This window comes from Triplophysa rosa, linkage group LG18, assembly GCF_024868665.1.
Source record: "Triplophysa rosa linkage group LG18, Trosa_1v2, whole genome shotgun sequence".
Classification (NCBI taxonomy): Eukaryota; Metazoa; Chordata; class Actinopteri; order Cypriniformes; family Nemacheilidae; genus Triplophysa; species Triplophysa rosa.
The window spans coordinates 1,584,947-1,601,029 of NC_079907.1; the positions used below are offsets into that span (position 1 = coordinate 1,584,947).

The 16,083-nt window shown below is 39.2% G+C and overlaps 3 protein-coding genes across 4 annotated transcripts; 1 reads left to right on the plus strand and 2 right to left on the minus strand.

Annotated features, from left to right (window-relative positions):
- Positions 1 to 484: 484 nt before the first annotated feature.
- wbp2 (WW domain binding protein 2) lies at positions 485 to 5,924 on the minus strand. The gene is made up of 8 exons (XM_057359127.1): positions 5,756 to 5,924; positions 4,606 to 4,714; positions 3,553 to 3,688; positions 3,278 to 3,370; positions 2,980 to 3,129; positions 2,776 to 2,889; positions 2,606 to 2,679; positions 485 to 1,451 (listed from the first exon to the last, which is right to left on the minus strand). Exons 1-8 carry the CDS (start codon positions 5,812 to 5,814, stop codon positions 1,404 to 1,406), a joined length of 783 nt encoding a protein of 260 aa, XP_057215110.1. The 5' UTR covers positions 5,815 to 5,924; the 3' UTR covers positions 485 to 1,403.
- A 592-nt stretch (positions 5,925 to 6,516) lies between these two features.
- On the plus strand, positions 6,517 to 9,055 carry bccip (BRCA2 and CDKN1A interacting protein). 2 transcript variants are annotated; one of them, XM_057359122.1, is made up of 7 exons: positions 6,517 to 6,698; positions 6,812 to 6,886; positions 7,249 to 7,329; positions 7,453 to 7,542; positions 7,713 to 7,900; positions 8,540 to 8,705; positions 8,780 to 8,890. In XM_057359122.1, the coding sequence occupies exons 1-7, from the start codon at positions 6,567 to 6,569 to the stop codon at positions 8,816 to 8,818; spliced, it is 771 nt and encodes a 256-aa protein (XP_057215105.1). In that variant the 5' UTR covers positions 6,517 to 6,566; the 3' UTR covers positions 8,819 to 8,890. The 2 variants fall into 2 exon arrangements, with proteins under 2 accessions (XP_057215105.1, XP_057215104.1); XM_057359121.1 differs by having other exon boundaries at positions 6,519 to 6,698; positions 8,856 to 9,055.
- Positions 9,056 to 9,294: 239 nt separating this feature from the next.
- On the minus strand, positions 9,295 to 15,494 carry dhx32a (DEAH (Asp-Glu-Ala-His) box polypeptide 32a). The gene is made up of 11 exons (XM_057359099.1): positions 15,108 to 15,494; positions 13,799 to 13,992; positions 13,354 to 13,726; positions 12,972 to 13,202; positions 12,373 to 12,466; positions 11,706 to 11,855; positions 11,197 to 11,388; positions 10,752 to 10,892; positions 10,475 to 10,665; positions 9,953 to 10,140; positions 9,295 to 9,515 (listed from the first exon to the last, which is right to left on the minus strand). The coding sequence occupies exons 1-11, from the start codon at positions 15,360 to 15,362 to the stop codon at positions 9,323 to 9,325; spliced, it is 2,202 nt and encodes a 733-aa protein (XP_057215082.1). The 5' UTR covers positions 15,363 to 15,494; the 3' UTR covers positions 9,295 to 9,322.
- Positions 15,495 to 16,083: the final 589 nt, after the last annotated feature.

Sequence of the window (16,083 nt, forward strand, 5' to 3'; positions counted from 1 at the left end):
ACATTGAACGTTTGCAGATTCAGGCCTCAAAATCTCACTAATTTTGTGAATCTTAGCTGAACAGTAATACTGCGTGTTTATAATACAGTAAATGTGGCTGTTATCATCACTCATCAGTCCTAAACACCAGTTTTTCTTCACAAGCCAGATTTGTTATTTGGACACTTCCTCGTTCACTTGCTTTTAGAAAAACTTTTAGGTCGTTCTAATGGCTTAAATCTGAATGTAAATGGATGCACATGCGCAAACACAAGCTTGTTGGACTTTTATGTTATTTCCTGTTTCATTTTGTAGTCTGTTGTAGTTTTTGTCTGTTGGTTCTGTGTTTATCGTCTCCCCAAGTGTTTCTTGTTATCTCGTTTCCCCTTATATATATATATATTTTGAGGTGCAGTCTTAATCATTGCTTGTTTGGCTTATGTGTCAAATAAAGGCACATTTACTTTTCAAAAGTGGGAGCAGACATCCATAAAAGACTCTTAAATACAATGGATTGTTCCACATGTACAGCTTTACTTTAATAAAATACACTTTAAATAAGACAACGCGCTTGACATCATGCGTAATTATTCACAAAATTAATGAAATAAATGAAGGAAACAAATGGTCCATAAATGGTGTTTAAGAGACTGAAGGTGCAGGAAGGGCTAAAGTGCTCCATGTTTAGTCTAATGCTGCATGCTTGAAAGAGATGCTGAGACAGGCTTTATACCGTACGAGCTGTTGAGAACAGTGAAACGATCTGAATGTACAGTATATAGTGCAGATCTGCAGATTTAATGAAGCGATACATTGAAAGGAATGTGAATTATAGGTGTGTTCACACTGAGAGCGATTAGCACCTCCAAAGCATCCAGAAATCATTCAATCCAATGAGGGTCGTGCATTCTGAGGAGACGCGGACTGGAGACTGTTGGTGATGCAACAAAGTACAGCAACTTCATGCAAGCAAACAACCACGCCAACCGTAAATCACATCTGAATGTGTACACCGTCAGTGTAAACCCCTGGAGTAGTTCTGTTGATTTACACCGAAACTAGGTGCAGTTAGCGAATGTCTTTAATTGTCTTTGTTGTTTTTTATATCAATCTATACAAAATCTATCAAGCCATAGATTATTCTCAATTGAAACGCTCAATCATCCACTGTCGGGTTTTTCCTTGCAGCTGGAAAGCTAACAGTCATAAAGTCAAAATCCCTCTCATTCACAAGCTGTAAATTCATTAAAGATGTTTAATATCTGTATCTCTGTTGCACTTCTGTATGAGAGGAGCAATGTTAATGTAGAACACACTGCCCCCTACTGGAGACCCCAGACACATGAGGGGCTTAACTGCAGCTGGAGATGATCAGAGAAAGAGAGGGTGACATGAAGAGAGACAAGACGACATGCTGACTCTGTCTACTGGTTCTTTTTGTCTTCAGGTGGGGAGTACGGTGGAGGTTTGTCCTTCAAAATAGAAACAATATTGGTTCGTTACAAAAGATGTTTAATCAAGTGAGCTATTAGTATGCTTCTTTCAAACTCAAAATAATAAAGTTTACTTTTAGTCTACCCTTTCTTGCGCTTGTCAAAAATATACTTTATTTACTTTTTAGATGTATACTTGCCCTAAAGCATACCTGACTTACAGTATACTGACAGAAAAAGTTCAATTATATTTTGTCTAAACTTGCACTATTTTAAAGATTAAGTATAATTGGCCTGCTGTTGTGTTCACTTTTTTGATTGAGTAGCCTCACTACTTTTACAAACAGTTCACTGCAAATATAATTCAAAGCAAAGGGTACTTTTATAAACTACCAAATGTACTGCAAAATGTGTATCAGTATCAGTGTTGGGCAAGTTACTCTGAAAAAGTAATTAATTAAAAGTAATCAATAGTGTAATTAGATTACTGTACAAATTACTCTCTCCAAAAAGTATTTAATTACTTATTACTTTCTATATCCAACCTTGATTTGTTAAGTGATTCAAAGAAAGACATGAAGCGGCTCTTTTCAGTCATTCAAATAAATAATATAAAACTACATAAAGTAGTATTATTAACTGACCACAGTTTTACAAATGTGAGAATTATACATTAAAGCAGGGATTTTAAAGTTAGACTTTGAATTTTGATGTCCATTTCTTGCACACATATATCATACACAAAGTATTTAGTTTAATTACATCAGAAGTAACTAATTAAATTACAGAAAAACTAGAGTAATCCCTTACTTTACATTTTCAAGGGAAAAGTAATTAAATTACAGTAACTAATTGTTTAGTAACTACTTACACCAAACACTGATCAGTATAAGTTTACTTGTCTTGTATAGTTGCAGTACAAACAAAAATCATAGTTGTTAACTAGCAGTGTACTCAAAAGTTTGCACTGAAAAGTACACGTTTGTAAGCTTAAAAGCGGGCCAATTTCAACCTAAGTAGTATCAAAATAGTACACTTTCAAGTATAAGACTGGTACATTGACATTAGTATGCTATTAAACTTAAAAATATACCTGAACTTTACTCAAGCATACTTGAAAAATAAATGAATAGTTTTTATAAATGAGGTAAGACTGGTTATACTGGGCTTGGAAAAATGATTAGCAGACTCACCTCCGGCAGGTAAACCCTTGCTGGTGCAAACGTGACGTTGGAACTCGCTGCGGCTTCAGCAGCTTTCGCCTCGGCTAGAAGAAAATACCAATTTACTCCAAATGTCAAAATCATATGACTTCTACATCTGTGACTGTAAGCCAGCCGCTCGTCTGGACCTGGTGCTGTACCTGCAGGGGTTCTGGGCAGGTCCGGGTCCACAGGCGCCTGGTGCACTGGAGCTGAATATGGTGGTGGTGGCATGTAGGCTGCTGGTCCATCAAACCCGGGAGGATAAAATCCACCTGTAGGATCCAAATAAAAGCAATACGATTTGTATTTTCTGTGCTCACAGTTATAGTTCAAGAACAAGCCTTTCAGCACAAGCGCCCAACCTGTTGGTGGAGGTCCGGGGTAGGGGTATCCAGGGGGCGGAGCTCCGGCAGAATACATGCCATTTGCAGGAGGAGGGGGAGGGTAAGCGTACGCCCCGTTTGCCATGTAAGGACAGCCGAAGTTAACGATCACCGGCTGACCTCTCGATGCTGATGTGAGAAACAGAGCAACTGATGGTCAATCTGTCATGAACCTAATGCCAGAACATGTGAATATATATTCTAAAGCAAGACTGATGATCGATTCTGTAGTGCAAGAACTTTGCAACGGAAAACAATGGAATATCTGCAGACGTACCCTGCGCTGCCACCTGTAGCATGTACTGTCCAAACTCAATCGCTCCTCCGGCTACGAAAATCAACTTAAAGCTCGCAGAACCTTCCCAACCACCTAAAGCATTAGTGAAGACACACAAACCACATCTGTATCGGACTGGACATGAGGTGATGAAATAATTGTAAGTAAACAGTGCTGGGTCTTGTATGAGGAAGCTGAACTACAGCCAGAGAAAATGTAAACATATTTCTGCAATATATTATAAAAACAGTGTTTTTACAACAGTCTGACGTTACCTCCGGTCTCAGCGCTGACTGAGCCCTTGATGTAATTTGCACCAAGCACCGGCTGTTTAACCTCACAACCCTTAATGAGGTAAAAGGGCATCGTGAAAGATTGAAGAGGCTCCTTTCCTTTAGCCAAGAAGATCACCTGAGAGTTGACACATCACATTCAACAATCAAAAGGGTTTCACAAACCAAGAGTAGCAAATAATCATTTCTACACACATTCTAAGGGCGAACAAAACACACGCCGATCTAATGCAACATCAAGTGAAAGGTTTCGAGTAAAATCTGAGTTTTACACTCACATCTAAAAGCAAGTCAGCAAAACCATTATACTAAAGATAATTAGCTGACCTCATGAACATGTTTCAATGCTTGTGTTGAGCCACAAACATCTCTGGATTAAATGGACCTTCTGTTCTCTCCTGTTTGATCCGACAGGATCATAATTCCAGCATGTTATGCAGACAGACAGATGTTTAATGTGGGTTCTAAGTTTTATTATTAACTTTAATGTAATAGAAGTTGTGTAACTGAAATGAGTTATTTCTGTATTATACAAAGCCATTGGTCAGGTTGAGATAATATACACATTTGTGTTCTCTTTAAAATGTTAACCGTGAATCTTGAAATAGGCCTAGTGAATTCGTTTACAAATGACAAAGAAGTAAAAACCTGTTCTGGTGGCAAAATGGAAGATTATCAGTGATTTTTTTTGTCGTTCTCCCCATTTTATTGTTGCGCATTTTTCAGATTACACAATTCTCATCTAATGTTTTTTTTTAATTGATATCCTTAACCTACATATTTTATTGCATACTATAGGAAATGTGTTCAAGCATTTCATTACATATCATACCGTGTAGGGTTGTGTACATGATAAAAAAAAACCCTGAAACTAGCCATTTACGTTTTGGTTTGCTTGTCATCATTTGACCTCTTTTTGTAAAATAAAGAAAATATGGGGCTGGAAGGACATAAGGGTAAATAAATGATGACAACATTGATGTTATAAAAACGCACCAAATCTATATGTAAATCTGATGATGTTGTATTTCTTACCCTGTAAGGTGTTAGATAGACGCTGCCCTTCTTGCTTTTTCTAAAAGGTTCCGGCAAACCTTCAGCATCACTGAACACCAGCTCAACATTCTCATATGACATAAGAACACTGTGGGGAAAATACACTCGGTTTACAAAAACACATACATACTTGTCATCAGTAAAAAAGTTAGTTTCTAAAAAAGAAACTAACTAATGTAATCACACATATACATATACTATCACTACTGTGTTAATCAGTAAGCTAGTCTAATATTAGCTGGTGAAATCACATCATTCATTACCTTTAAAAGAAGTCTTAAGGCTGGAATACACTACACGACTTTTAAAATCTGACACACACACACTTATTTATTTATTTATTTATTTTATGCATTTGACAGACGCTTTTATCCAAAGCGACTTACATTGCATATATAGTATACAGACTTTTTGAAAGTTTGCATAGAAAAACAGGGCATCACACACCACGCGATAAAATCTGCAGACTTTCTCCAACAAGTCCAGACTGAACATCTGAGCAAAAGTCTTAAAGATTATTGCTGACCTACTGCGTCTAAACAGTGACGTCACGCATGTTTACACTGAGTTTATTCACAACAGAGTTACGAAATTCGAAACCTACAATGGCGAAGTTCTTTTTATTAAAATTCAGTATTATTATACGTTAGTCAGCCTGTGAGAATGCGTGGTTTATGAATATTAAGACATTTACGTGCCTGGACGCTCTAGTATGGTTTCCAAGCAACGTGGAATGACTTCATCAATATTCATGAGCTGAGGCTTAGCCATAGTACGATTTTCAAAGATGCGCAAGATGCATATTTAAAAACTATTAAAACGGTCTGATTTCGTGTGAAATACATTTGCGTGGTGTAAGGACACTGTCGCAAAAATAACAGTTCAGACATTGAACACGATGTAAAAAACAGAATGGGTGTTTTCTAACGGTTCGTGCAATGTTACAGTACAAACACAAATGACACAGTGGAGCAAATGACACCAGACTTCACTATTCATATAATTAATTCGGTTACAATCAATGTCACTGTTGACACATTCATAAAATTAAGTGGCACAGAACAATAAGACTTAATAATAATATTAAACAAAAACAACGGTAATATAAAACAGCCCAGCCCTGCCTTACCTTTCACTGTTGTTGATAATAACACCTCCAGATTCTGAGTGATTCTTGTTGAGGGCCATTTTTAATATCTTCTATGTTTTGTAGAAGATTGACGCTCTAGATTCTGAGAGCGCAACCCGATGATCCACTTGCACTTCCGCTAAACGCCACGCCCCCTGTGACACTTCCCGAACCTTCTCAAATGATCCGTTTCTTTCTGTGGGAAATCAAAAGAGAATTGATGTTATATGGTTACGCTTTAACGGTTTTTACCTAGTCTAATATTTGCTAAAGCAAATACAGAAGCCAGCAGCTTTCTTTTTTTATTCGATTAAATAAAATAACATCCAAACAGTTTTCAATTCTAAAATGTTCATAGCTAATTAACACTCTCAGTCTGTATTTTATTTTTAAATTACATTTTAATGTGTTGACACCTTTTTTAATATACTGTTATTTATTGTAAAACGTATTTGTACCATTGTAGCTCGACGCACACCAGTGACGTACACTGTCAGATTACCACCATTGATTTTTAATATGTAGAGAGACACGTACATGTTGACGTCAAAATTAAGTAACTGGTAAGCGTCTTTATAAAAACGTTACACGGTTTAACAGCAGCTAACCTATGTATGAAAAAACAGTATTTGCCGTGCACTTTCCCGTTTCGAAAAACATACTCCATTTTGGCTCTTGTCCACGGGCTCATTCTTCATGAATCTATGCGTGTACTTTGCGCCAAAATGGCCGAACACGAAACGCCAGTTTCCCGACATGTGGAAAACGTCGTAAACTCGTGTCTGTTTCCTGCGTGCTGTAGTGGATCAGCATGGCTTCATCAGCAAAGAAACGAGCGATCGAAACCAGACAAAATGCCCAAGACAGCGATGAAAGCTCGGACGAAGGTCTGGAAGACTCTGGGGAAGAGGACTGTGAAAATTCAGAAGAAGAAATAAACGAGGTAATTTACGCTGCTGTTTTATCTCAAATCGCAACCAGAGCTGAAGTGTTGGGAAGGCCTGGAAACATCTGCACCTTCTGTAAGATCTATAAATGGGCTTTATTTGTGTTTAGGAAGTCATCGTGGACTTCGAGGCACATGCAATATCTGACAACGACTTTCATGGCATTAGAACTCTTCTGCAACAGGTAACGTTACAGACATTACTGCCCGTACGACAGTTTACCGTAGGTTTACTACAGTAACCATAGTTTAACTTGTATTTGTAATAAAACCATAGAAACCATTGTCTCACTATAGTAACCACAGTTTAACCATGACATTTACAGATATTTCATTTAGAAATGATGGAAATACAAATTGTACTCGATCTGCCCAAATAACACGATTAAGTTACTACTTTTACTATAATAAAACCACGGTTCTTTGCAACAGGCGAAGGCACGCATGTGCACAGTCTGACATCAAACATTTTGCGTCATTAAGAAATTATAATTATATAAATACATAAAGAGTTGCATTTTACCCATTGCTGTGTTTGTGCTCCCAGCTGTTCCTAAAGTCGCACGTGAACACCGCTGATCTCACTGACGTCATCATCCAGCAGAATCACATTGGCAGCGTCATCAGGGTAGAGTCACTTCTTTTATGTACTGTAAATAATTCTCATTTGACAGAAAATAAACAATCCTTTCCTTACAATTGTCAAACTCGCATTGCTGTTTTAAAATATTTTCTTTGTGTTTTATTCTAGCAAGCTGAGGTGCAGGAGGACAGCGATGATGAGGCCGACCCTGATGAGGTCTTTGGCTTCATCAGCATGGTAAACCTCACAGAAAGACAGGTGAGATACAGACCTTACTTACACAATACAAATAAAAAGTGAAAGTTAAAATAAATATTTTAGAAATAAAATCAGAATGGGGCAATACAAAAAGCCAATGCCTCATAGAACTTTATATCTAAGATGTGTTCTTCTCTCTAAGGGTAGATTATCTTGTGTGTGTTGAACAGGGTGTGGAGTGTTTGGAGAAACTCAAAGACATGCTTCTCGAGCAGTGTGCCACATCGAGCTCCCCTGACGTACAGGAGACATTTGAGAAGCTTCTGCAGGATAGCGGTCAATCGGTTGGACTACTGCTGAGTGAACGTTTCATTAACGTTCCTCCACAGATCGCCCTGCCGATGCACAAACAGCTACAGTGAGTGTTTCACGTTGAGGTCTTTCATTAAAGGGGTCATATGACACGGCTAAAACAAATATTATGGTTTGTTTGAGATGTAATGCAATGTGTAAACATGAGTTAAGGTTCAAAAACGCTGTATTTTCCACATCACGTGCATGTTTGTATATCCTCTTTGCTCCGCCTCTCTGAAACGCGCAATTTTTTACAAAGCTCATGGCTCTGAAAAGCGAGGTGTGCTATGATTGGCCAGTTCACCAGTGTGTAGTGATTGGTCGAATACTGCAAGCGTGTGACGGAAATGTAACGCCTCTTACCATATTTGGAACATCAGGTTCCTCTTCAATTGTACTGACAGGCAGGTCTGGGTGAGCATTCGCTTTTAGATAGAACGCATCTTTTGTTCCCACACTTTCATTTGTGCAATTTTACGTGTGTAATACATGCATGGGCAACTTATAACACCAAAGACACGTATTTGCACCGTATTGACCCCTTTAATAGTAGTGCGTGTGTGAGGACCTGTAAATGAGGCCGGCACTAATTTAATCACATGGCTGTTTAAGGATGTTAACATCCTCTTATGTGACCTCACACCAGAGTGGCAACACGTAAACTTTACGCAATCACCTCAATGCTGTCGTTTTGTTTTTCCAGACAGGAATTAGCTGAAGCACAACGGACCAATAAGCCCAGCGGTAAATGTCAGTTCTGTCTGATGATCAGTAAAACCTGTAAACCAGCAAAGAAGGTCATATCAGGCCACGGACAGACGAAAGATGAGCTGGTGTTTGTCAACGATGAGGAGGAGTTCTTTTATGAGGTGATTTCATTTATAATGAATTTCTTGGGACTGCAAGTTATTCCAGAAATAAAATGTCCATCATGTTTGCACAGAACAGATATTGGAGTACTTTTGTTGTGGGAGGAAAATGAAATGCCTCAACATCAACGCACGTTCTGTCTTTCACAGCAAGCCACCCTGAAGTTCAGCTACTGCGTTCAAGATCAGGCGGATTCCTGTGCCACGGGGAAATGGTCGTACGATGACGTACCGATGAAACCCTTCCGCACCGTAATGGTGATTCCCATGGACAGGATGGGAACCATCATGGATAAAATGACACAATATCTGTCCGTGTGAACTTTCCCTAAATAAACCACCAGTCTTGATGTTAGTGTCTGCCGCTTTCTCTCCTGGTCCATGGACTCGAGTTAAGCGTTGAATGTAAGGTTGTATAACAACTTTGAGTGGACACAATGTTCCAAACAAACCCTTTGTAACCGGTGAAATAATTTATTCATTCTCAATCAACATTACCCACAAAATAAACCACTCAAACAGAATGATTGAGCAACGTTTTAACAGTAACAATACAAAATGGTTCAACACTATATTTACACATTCATTCTCAAGTGAGGTCATGTGTTATAACACGTTCACTGTATGACGCATCGATCATGTGATTCAGACTCTTCCGAGCCTTTCTGGGTTTCCGTGGCAGCAGGTTGAGATTTTGGCCGTCTGTTCGAACCTCCTGAACGATCGCTGTCCAAAATGTGCTGCAGGATTTCTTTACTCTCACTTGGCGGCAGGTTACAGAAAAAATACTGCGGAGCCATTTGAACAAACCTGCGGGACAAAGAAACGATAAGATGTTTAATATATCTGCAATATATTTCATGTACGATTTTAATACCTAGATCATCCATTTTAGTTGTCAAAATATTAAGTTTACAATAGTGCCGAGTGATGCCTTTTTAAACTGCGATCTCTTAAACTGTATATAAAATGTAATTGCACATTTTAGTAGGCAGTACATATGGCATAATATTGTGTATTTAGTAATCCAGCACTCCATTCTACACATAAACATACTTGGATTTATATCCACTAACATCTCTGTTACACGATCAGCAGTAGTGGTGTTTCATCCTCGTGAATGTTACGAGGTGTGTAATCTGAAAAACTGTTGTAAACCCAGATTACATGTGATACAAAACAAACAAGCACATCCACAACATGATGGTGTGACGCTGGAGGAAATCTCCAATATGATTTGCACTCACGTCTGTGGGGAGATGTGTGTGACGGTTCTGATGCGGTTATCAGAAAGTTTGTACTCGTGGAACAGAACCCACTCCGGCAGACCCAGTTTGCGAGCTTTGGCACCATAACCAGACAGAGGATGAACCTGAGCCACGTGTTTATTAGACAGCATGAAGTAATTCCCCGATCCGTCCACGTCTCTGGCAATCTGAGGAGCGGAGTTCACAAAGCAACGAATGCCCCCTCGAGTTTAGGTGCAAATGTATTTACTCGCTATGCAAAAATGAAAAACTTTTTTGATGATAAATCTTAGAAAGGATGTTCTGTTTATACACAGAAATAATTCTCAACTCTATCAGCCTTTGAGCTTACAGGTCATCGCAATTTAGTTTTCAGTTAGCCGTTACAGTTTAAGTCACAGTTAGCCGTCCAGTTACAGTGAGGCAATATTATATAAAACATACATGATCCATTAAAAAAAAAAGTATTTTATGTAAATAAATTTTTGTGTAAATAGGTTTATATAAGAGAAGTTTTGGCACCTGCATGAAGTATCCGGCGAGCAGAGCCCTCTTGATGCTGATGGCGTTGGTCTTGGTACCAAAGGAAGGTTCAGAAATGGGAAGCTCGATCCGTTTGAGAATGTCTGTCAGTTCTGCTCGGATGGCGTCTGCCGTCTGCAGCGCCGCACAACACAGGAAGTAATTCTGGCACCATTTCTCCTGACTGAAATCTGACAGAGACGCAGTCTTTCACATCACGCTTGGATGAACTTGCCAATAAAATGATGTGGAACCCAAGCGTGTTGTGTCGACTCACATGGCTCCTTCTGGTAGCGTTTGAAGGTGTTGTAGATGTTAACGAGGGTGAAGTGATCTCCCTCAGGATGCTGGAACTTCAGATGACATCTCATGGCTTCTGTTACCATGCCGACAGGAGGCTCGATGCAGCAGCTCGGTGCTGATGCAGACAGAAAATTAAATTAAGAAAATGACATGAGAAGAGACAAAAACTTTATAAGTGTTGAAAACTTTCTCACAACAATAATCTTATAAAAATGAATTACAATTTGAGCTCTTGGGGTTCGAGTTTGATGTCATTTGACTTGAGTGCATAACCTGCAGTTCTATGTTTTAAACAGAGATGGCGATAGAGAGGCATAAATGAAATTGCATCCTGGGGATTTGAAGCTTTAACCATTGTTTACTAGCACAGATCTGTAAGCACAAGTCTACAAGACTCGAGGTTAAAAGCGTTACTGTACCTGTAAGCATCGCAGCGATGGTCAGCATCTCACTAGCGCAGTCAAACTCACAGGACGCCAGCAGAGCTTTAACCATCTGAGGATCTAGAGAAAACTCTGACATGATGATGCCCATCTCTGACAGATTTCCATCATCATCCAACGCTGCCAGATAATCCAGCTCCTCTAACGCTTGCATGAGTCCTTCTGGATCTAAACACGGAAAAATCACTGTATGAGAACATATTCACTTCTGTTTTCCTATTTGTGCTCATTGCATTTGCTGTGTGTTGTGTTTTGTTGCACAAAAGGCTGAACATTGATCACTCTGTCTGCTCTGAGATTCACACGCCGTCCAAACTGTGAGCAGAAACAATGAGGCTAAACCCAGAAGACAACAGAGTCGCCAGATCAGCAAACTCACGCATGACAAAACCCTGAATCAGAAACACTATGACAACATTTCCCCGAGTCACAACCTCTCTGAATCTGCTACAACTCTGAGGTTCTTCGGAAAACATGTATCCCACCTGGCCGGCTGATAAAGTCACATTGACCGAGCCCGGCCACTTCCATCCTCTTCAGATAGAGCACAGTGGATGTGAGGTTTGATTCCAGCATCCGAGGGGGAACGTCAGGGGGCAGCCGAGTCTCCTCGGGGTACAAACAGAAGCATTTGCCTTCAAAATAAGCAAAGTTAAAGAGTGATTCAGGGATAACAGCTGACTCAATTCTGACCCGATTACAGGGATAGTTCACCCAAAAATTAAAATTCTGTCATCATTTATTAAGCCTCATGTCATTTCATACCTGTATAAATGGTTCTGATGAACACAAAGAAAGATATTTGGAAGAATGTTAGCAATTTTCAATTCTGTGACATCATTGACTGTCATTGTAGGAAAAATTAAATGGTGGTCAAAGGTGCCCTAAACGGTTTGTTAACCTAAATTCTTCAAAATATATCACTTTGTGTTCAACAGAACGAAAAAATGATACAATATTTTTTTCCCTACTATGGTAGTGATGTCACAGAACTGAAAATTGACAACATTCTTACAAATATCGTTCTTTGTGTTAAACAGAACAAAGAAATGTAAACAGGTTCGAAACAACCCTGAGGGTGAGTAAATGATGACAGAATTTTCATTTTCGGGTGAACTATCCCTTTAAGTTTGGAAAGTTTGGCTGTAATACCTGTTGATCCAGCGAGATGTTTACGCATTTCTGCCTGACATTTACTGATCGGTCGAAGCACTTCTGAACTGGCCCTCATGCGTGGATTATACACCTGAACACAATACGACAATAACACAGACAATATATGAATGCATGATCACAAAACTTTGAACTCATTAACACAAAACTCAATTTGATGCACAAATTAAAGGTCCAGTGTGTAATTTTTGGGGGGATCTACTGACAGAAATGCAATATAATATACATAACTATGTATTCAGAGGTGTATAAAGACCTTACATAATTGAGTGTTATCTTTTTATTATCTTAGAATGAGCTATTTCTATCTACATACACGGCGGGTCCCCTTATATGGAAGTCTCCATGTTGTTTCTACGGCAGCCCTAAACGGACAATATGCAATACAGAACGCGTTTCATAAATACATTATCTCCCTCGGACAAAGAAGCAAAAACATGATGACATCTTAGTTCTGTGGTGCTTCGATAGGGAGGAATGCAGTGAGCCATTGTTTGCAATTCGCAACCTCACCACTAGAGGCCACTAAATCTTTATACACTGGACCTTTAAAATTATTTTTTTAACATGTTACTCACAAATGTTTTTTCCACTCCAGTATCGATGACAAATTTAATGCTGTCCATTTGCCAGAAGAACTCTTCTGATTGGCTACAGGAGAGAAAGACCCGCCTACACCTCTTGTTTTCTGCGATTGGTGGACACATTCCGGGATTTCCCGGGCAAAGGGTTACTGGTACCAGTTCTCCCAGACTGGCGCTCATTCTGGCTACTTCTTTAACAAGAATATTACAGGCACGCACAACATCCTACAACAAAAAAGAGTGATTTTAATAACAAAGCATACATTAAGAATGAAACATTCAATTTTGACTAAATAGTGCGAGATAAGGTCGAGTTTCTGATTCACTTCAATACAGTTCAGTATCTAAAACTACACAACACAAGCTGCTATCTCACCTGATCAGAAGCTAAAAACACGGCCACATCTCCACGTTCTCCTGATCTATGGACCTCCAGCGTGAGTCTCAGAGCCGAATAGAAGCTTTCCGTTCTGCTGCCGTTGCCGTAGACCACCTCACCCGCCCGCGGCGCGTCCACACGCAGGTGCAGAGCGTTCCCGTAATGCGCGAGGAGCGCGTCTGACGCGGGCGGTGAGGTCAGAACCACCACCCTGAGCTCGGGCCGCTGGAGGAGAACCTCTCTGAGCAGAGCCAGCAGAACGTCAGTGCTCACGGTCCTCTCGTGGGCCTGGTCTATCACCACCCCCCCATAATGCTCCAGGAGGGGATCGGACATCATCTTCCTCAGCAGGATATCATCGGTACAATACCTGCAAACAAAACCAAGAGTAACACAACACACCGTTCCAAAATGATCAGTAGCAGATGATATGAGCACTGACCTGAGAACAGTATCGTTGGAGCAGCACGACTCCAGTGGGATGCTGTATCCGACCTCATGACCGATGTTGACATCCATCTCATCGGCTACACGGAGGGCCAGATCTACAACCTGCTGTCTCTGGATCTGACTGCACACGACCACGCCATGCTGGTACTGCGCAGACAGACAGAATTCTGCACACCACTGCGGGATCTACAGACACACATCAACACTTTCTGTACATCATACATTACAACATTATTCATTTACACAAACAGTAAGACTAAATTGATTGTAATTTCATATAATGTTTAAAACGCAAAGTCCCAACATACTGTTTTCAATAAATAAAATATATATTGAAGGCGGGCTGACCAAAAACCAGCTGATCGGCTTTTTGTTTATAAGACTCGACACAATGAAGGCAGTGTCAATGTATGCCACTCACTCCACAGCAAACATTCACATGATACAGGAATTGAAATCCTCATTTTCAAGTATGTTTGCTCATTCAGAACAAATCAGACCACATCTATTTAGAGTTCAGAACAGGTTTCTTCACTATTATTAAAAGGCATTTATTCAACACAGATCAAATATTGGTTTAAGACTCTATATTTAGATATGCACTCAAATATTTGTATACTGACATAAATCTTAAAAAAAGGTAAACACTTTAATTCATAAATTGGATCTTCACATAGAATTGGCCACATGTTATCAGGATCACAATGAACCAAATTTACACTGATAACCATAAAAACATGATTTATTACTATAATGTACCATTTCTGAAAACACTACACATGATGTGTGAATGATTTATAAAAAAAAAAGTAATGTGTGATTAAAGACATGTTATGAGTTTTATCGTATTTCAATTCAAATTGGAAGTGCAATTCCATACTTCACATAACATGCAGGTCTATGGCAGTAAATCGGATCCTGTTTGAAAGCTTTTCAAAAGTTGTTTGCCAAACAATGTCAAAACAGACAGCTTTACTACTAATGTGTCTTATGTTTCTACAGCCTATATTAAGCTCCTCTGCAGACTGCCACCGCATTTTTAGTGTCGTGAAGCTAAACAGGGCTTTCTACTGGATTTAAACATAGATTTTCCTAATACACAAATAAGAGTCTCAACATATTTGTATCCTCAACAAGTCCTAACTGTTTAATTCTGAGCAAACGTATTCACTTCGTTATTTAGAGCACTTGTTTTTAATTTACGACAGATAGTTTATAAATGCAAATGTATTAACTAATCTGTTTGAATGAATTAACAAGAATGAAGAAGTTCTAACCACGCATGTGTTTGATCATCTTACCTGTGTGCTTTTCCCACTGTGAGTTGTGGCCGACACTATAATCATCTGATGTTTTTCAAGGAAGGTCATGAATTCATGTCTGTGTTTAGAAACGGGCAGAGTCTTTCTCTCCTGCAGAAGTCTGTAATATCTGGAGGAATATGGCAAACCATCAAACGGGTTGAGCTCCAGGTCATCACCAAACTCAAAGACATCACATTCCTCCTCTTCCTCTTTTATTAATTCTCCTTCTGATATTTCGCTGCTTCCAGCCATATCACCACCTCTCCTGTGAACTAACGCACGCGCGTCACTGCTCCTCCTCCTCTGCGCTCGTGGTTTTATTCAGAAAAGACACGTTTAGTTCATCGTCTGACACGCGTTGGAAATCGCAAACACTCGTTCGGAAACTCTCGTGCACGAGCTCAGCAGGTGGTTACGCGCCCGGGTAATCCAGTATAAACCGCTCGTGAAATATTGTGGACTGTCACGAGCTGTTTGAATGTTTTTGTAACCGCAATAAAGATTTGGTCTTTTTTATAAACGTTAGGCATAGTGTACAGTTCGAAATGAAGACGGTTGAAAACGTGTTCCTTTTTTTAACAAATTGTGAACATTTTGTGTTTAATAATTTTTTTTTTTTTCAACCTGTAAATGTAATAAAACAGAGGACGTGGCAACCCTGCCCACAATAAAATGTAATATTAGGCTACACATTGTAATATTAGTACTTATTATTAATTGTGATTTCATACAAACAAACAAACAAACAAACAAACAAACAAGAACTGTCATATATTTCTCCTCTGTGTTGAGTTTATAATATTCTGGTGGGACACAATAGACGGTTTCAGCAGCAACATCATAATTTGTCCCAAATTTAACTTCCGGTAGACCTCCGCAAATAATTGTTAACTAATTTTGATGTAATTTAATACAATTAAAAATGAATATAAATTAACATTAATAAAAAAATAAGTTAACTTCGGGCCAGGCG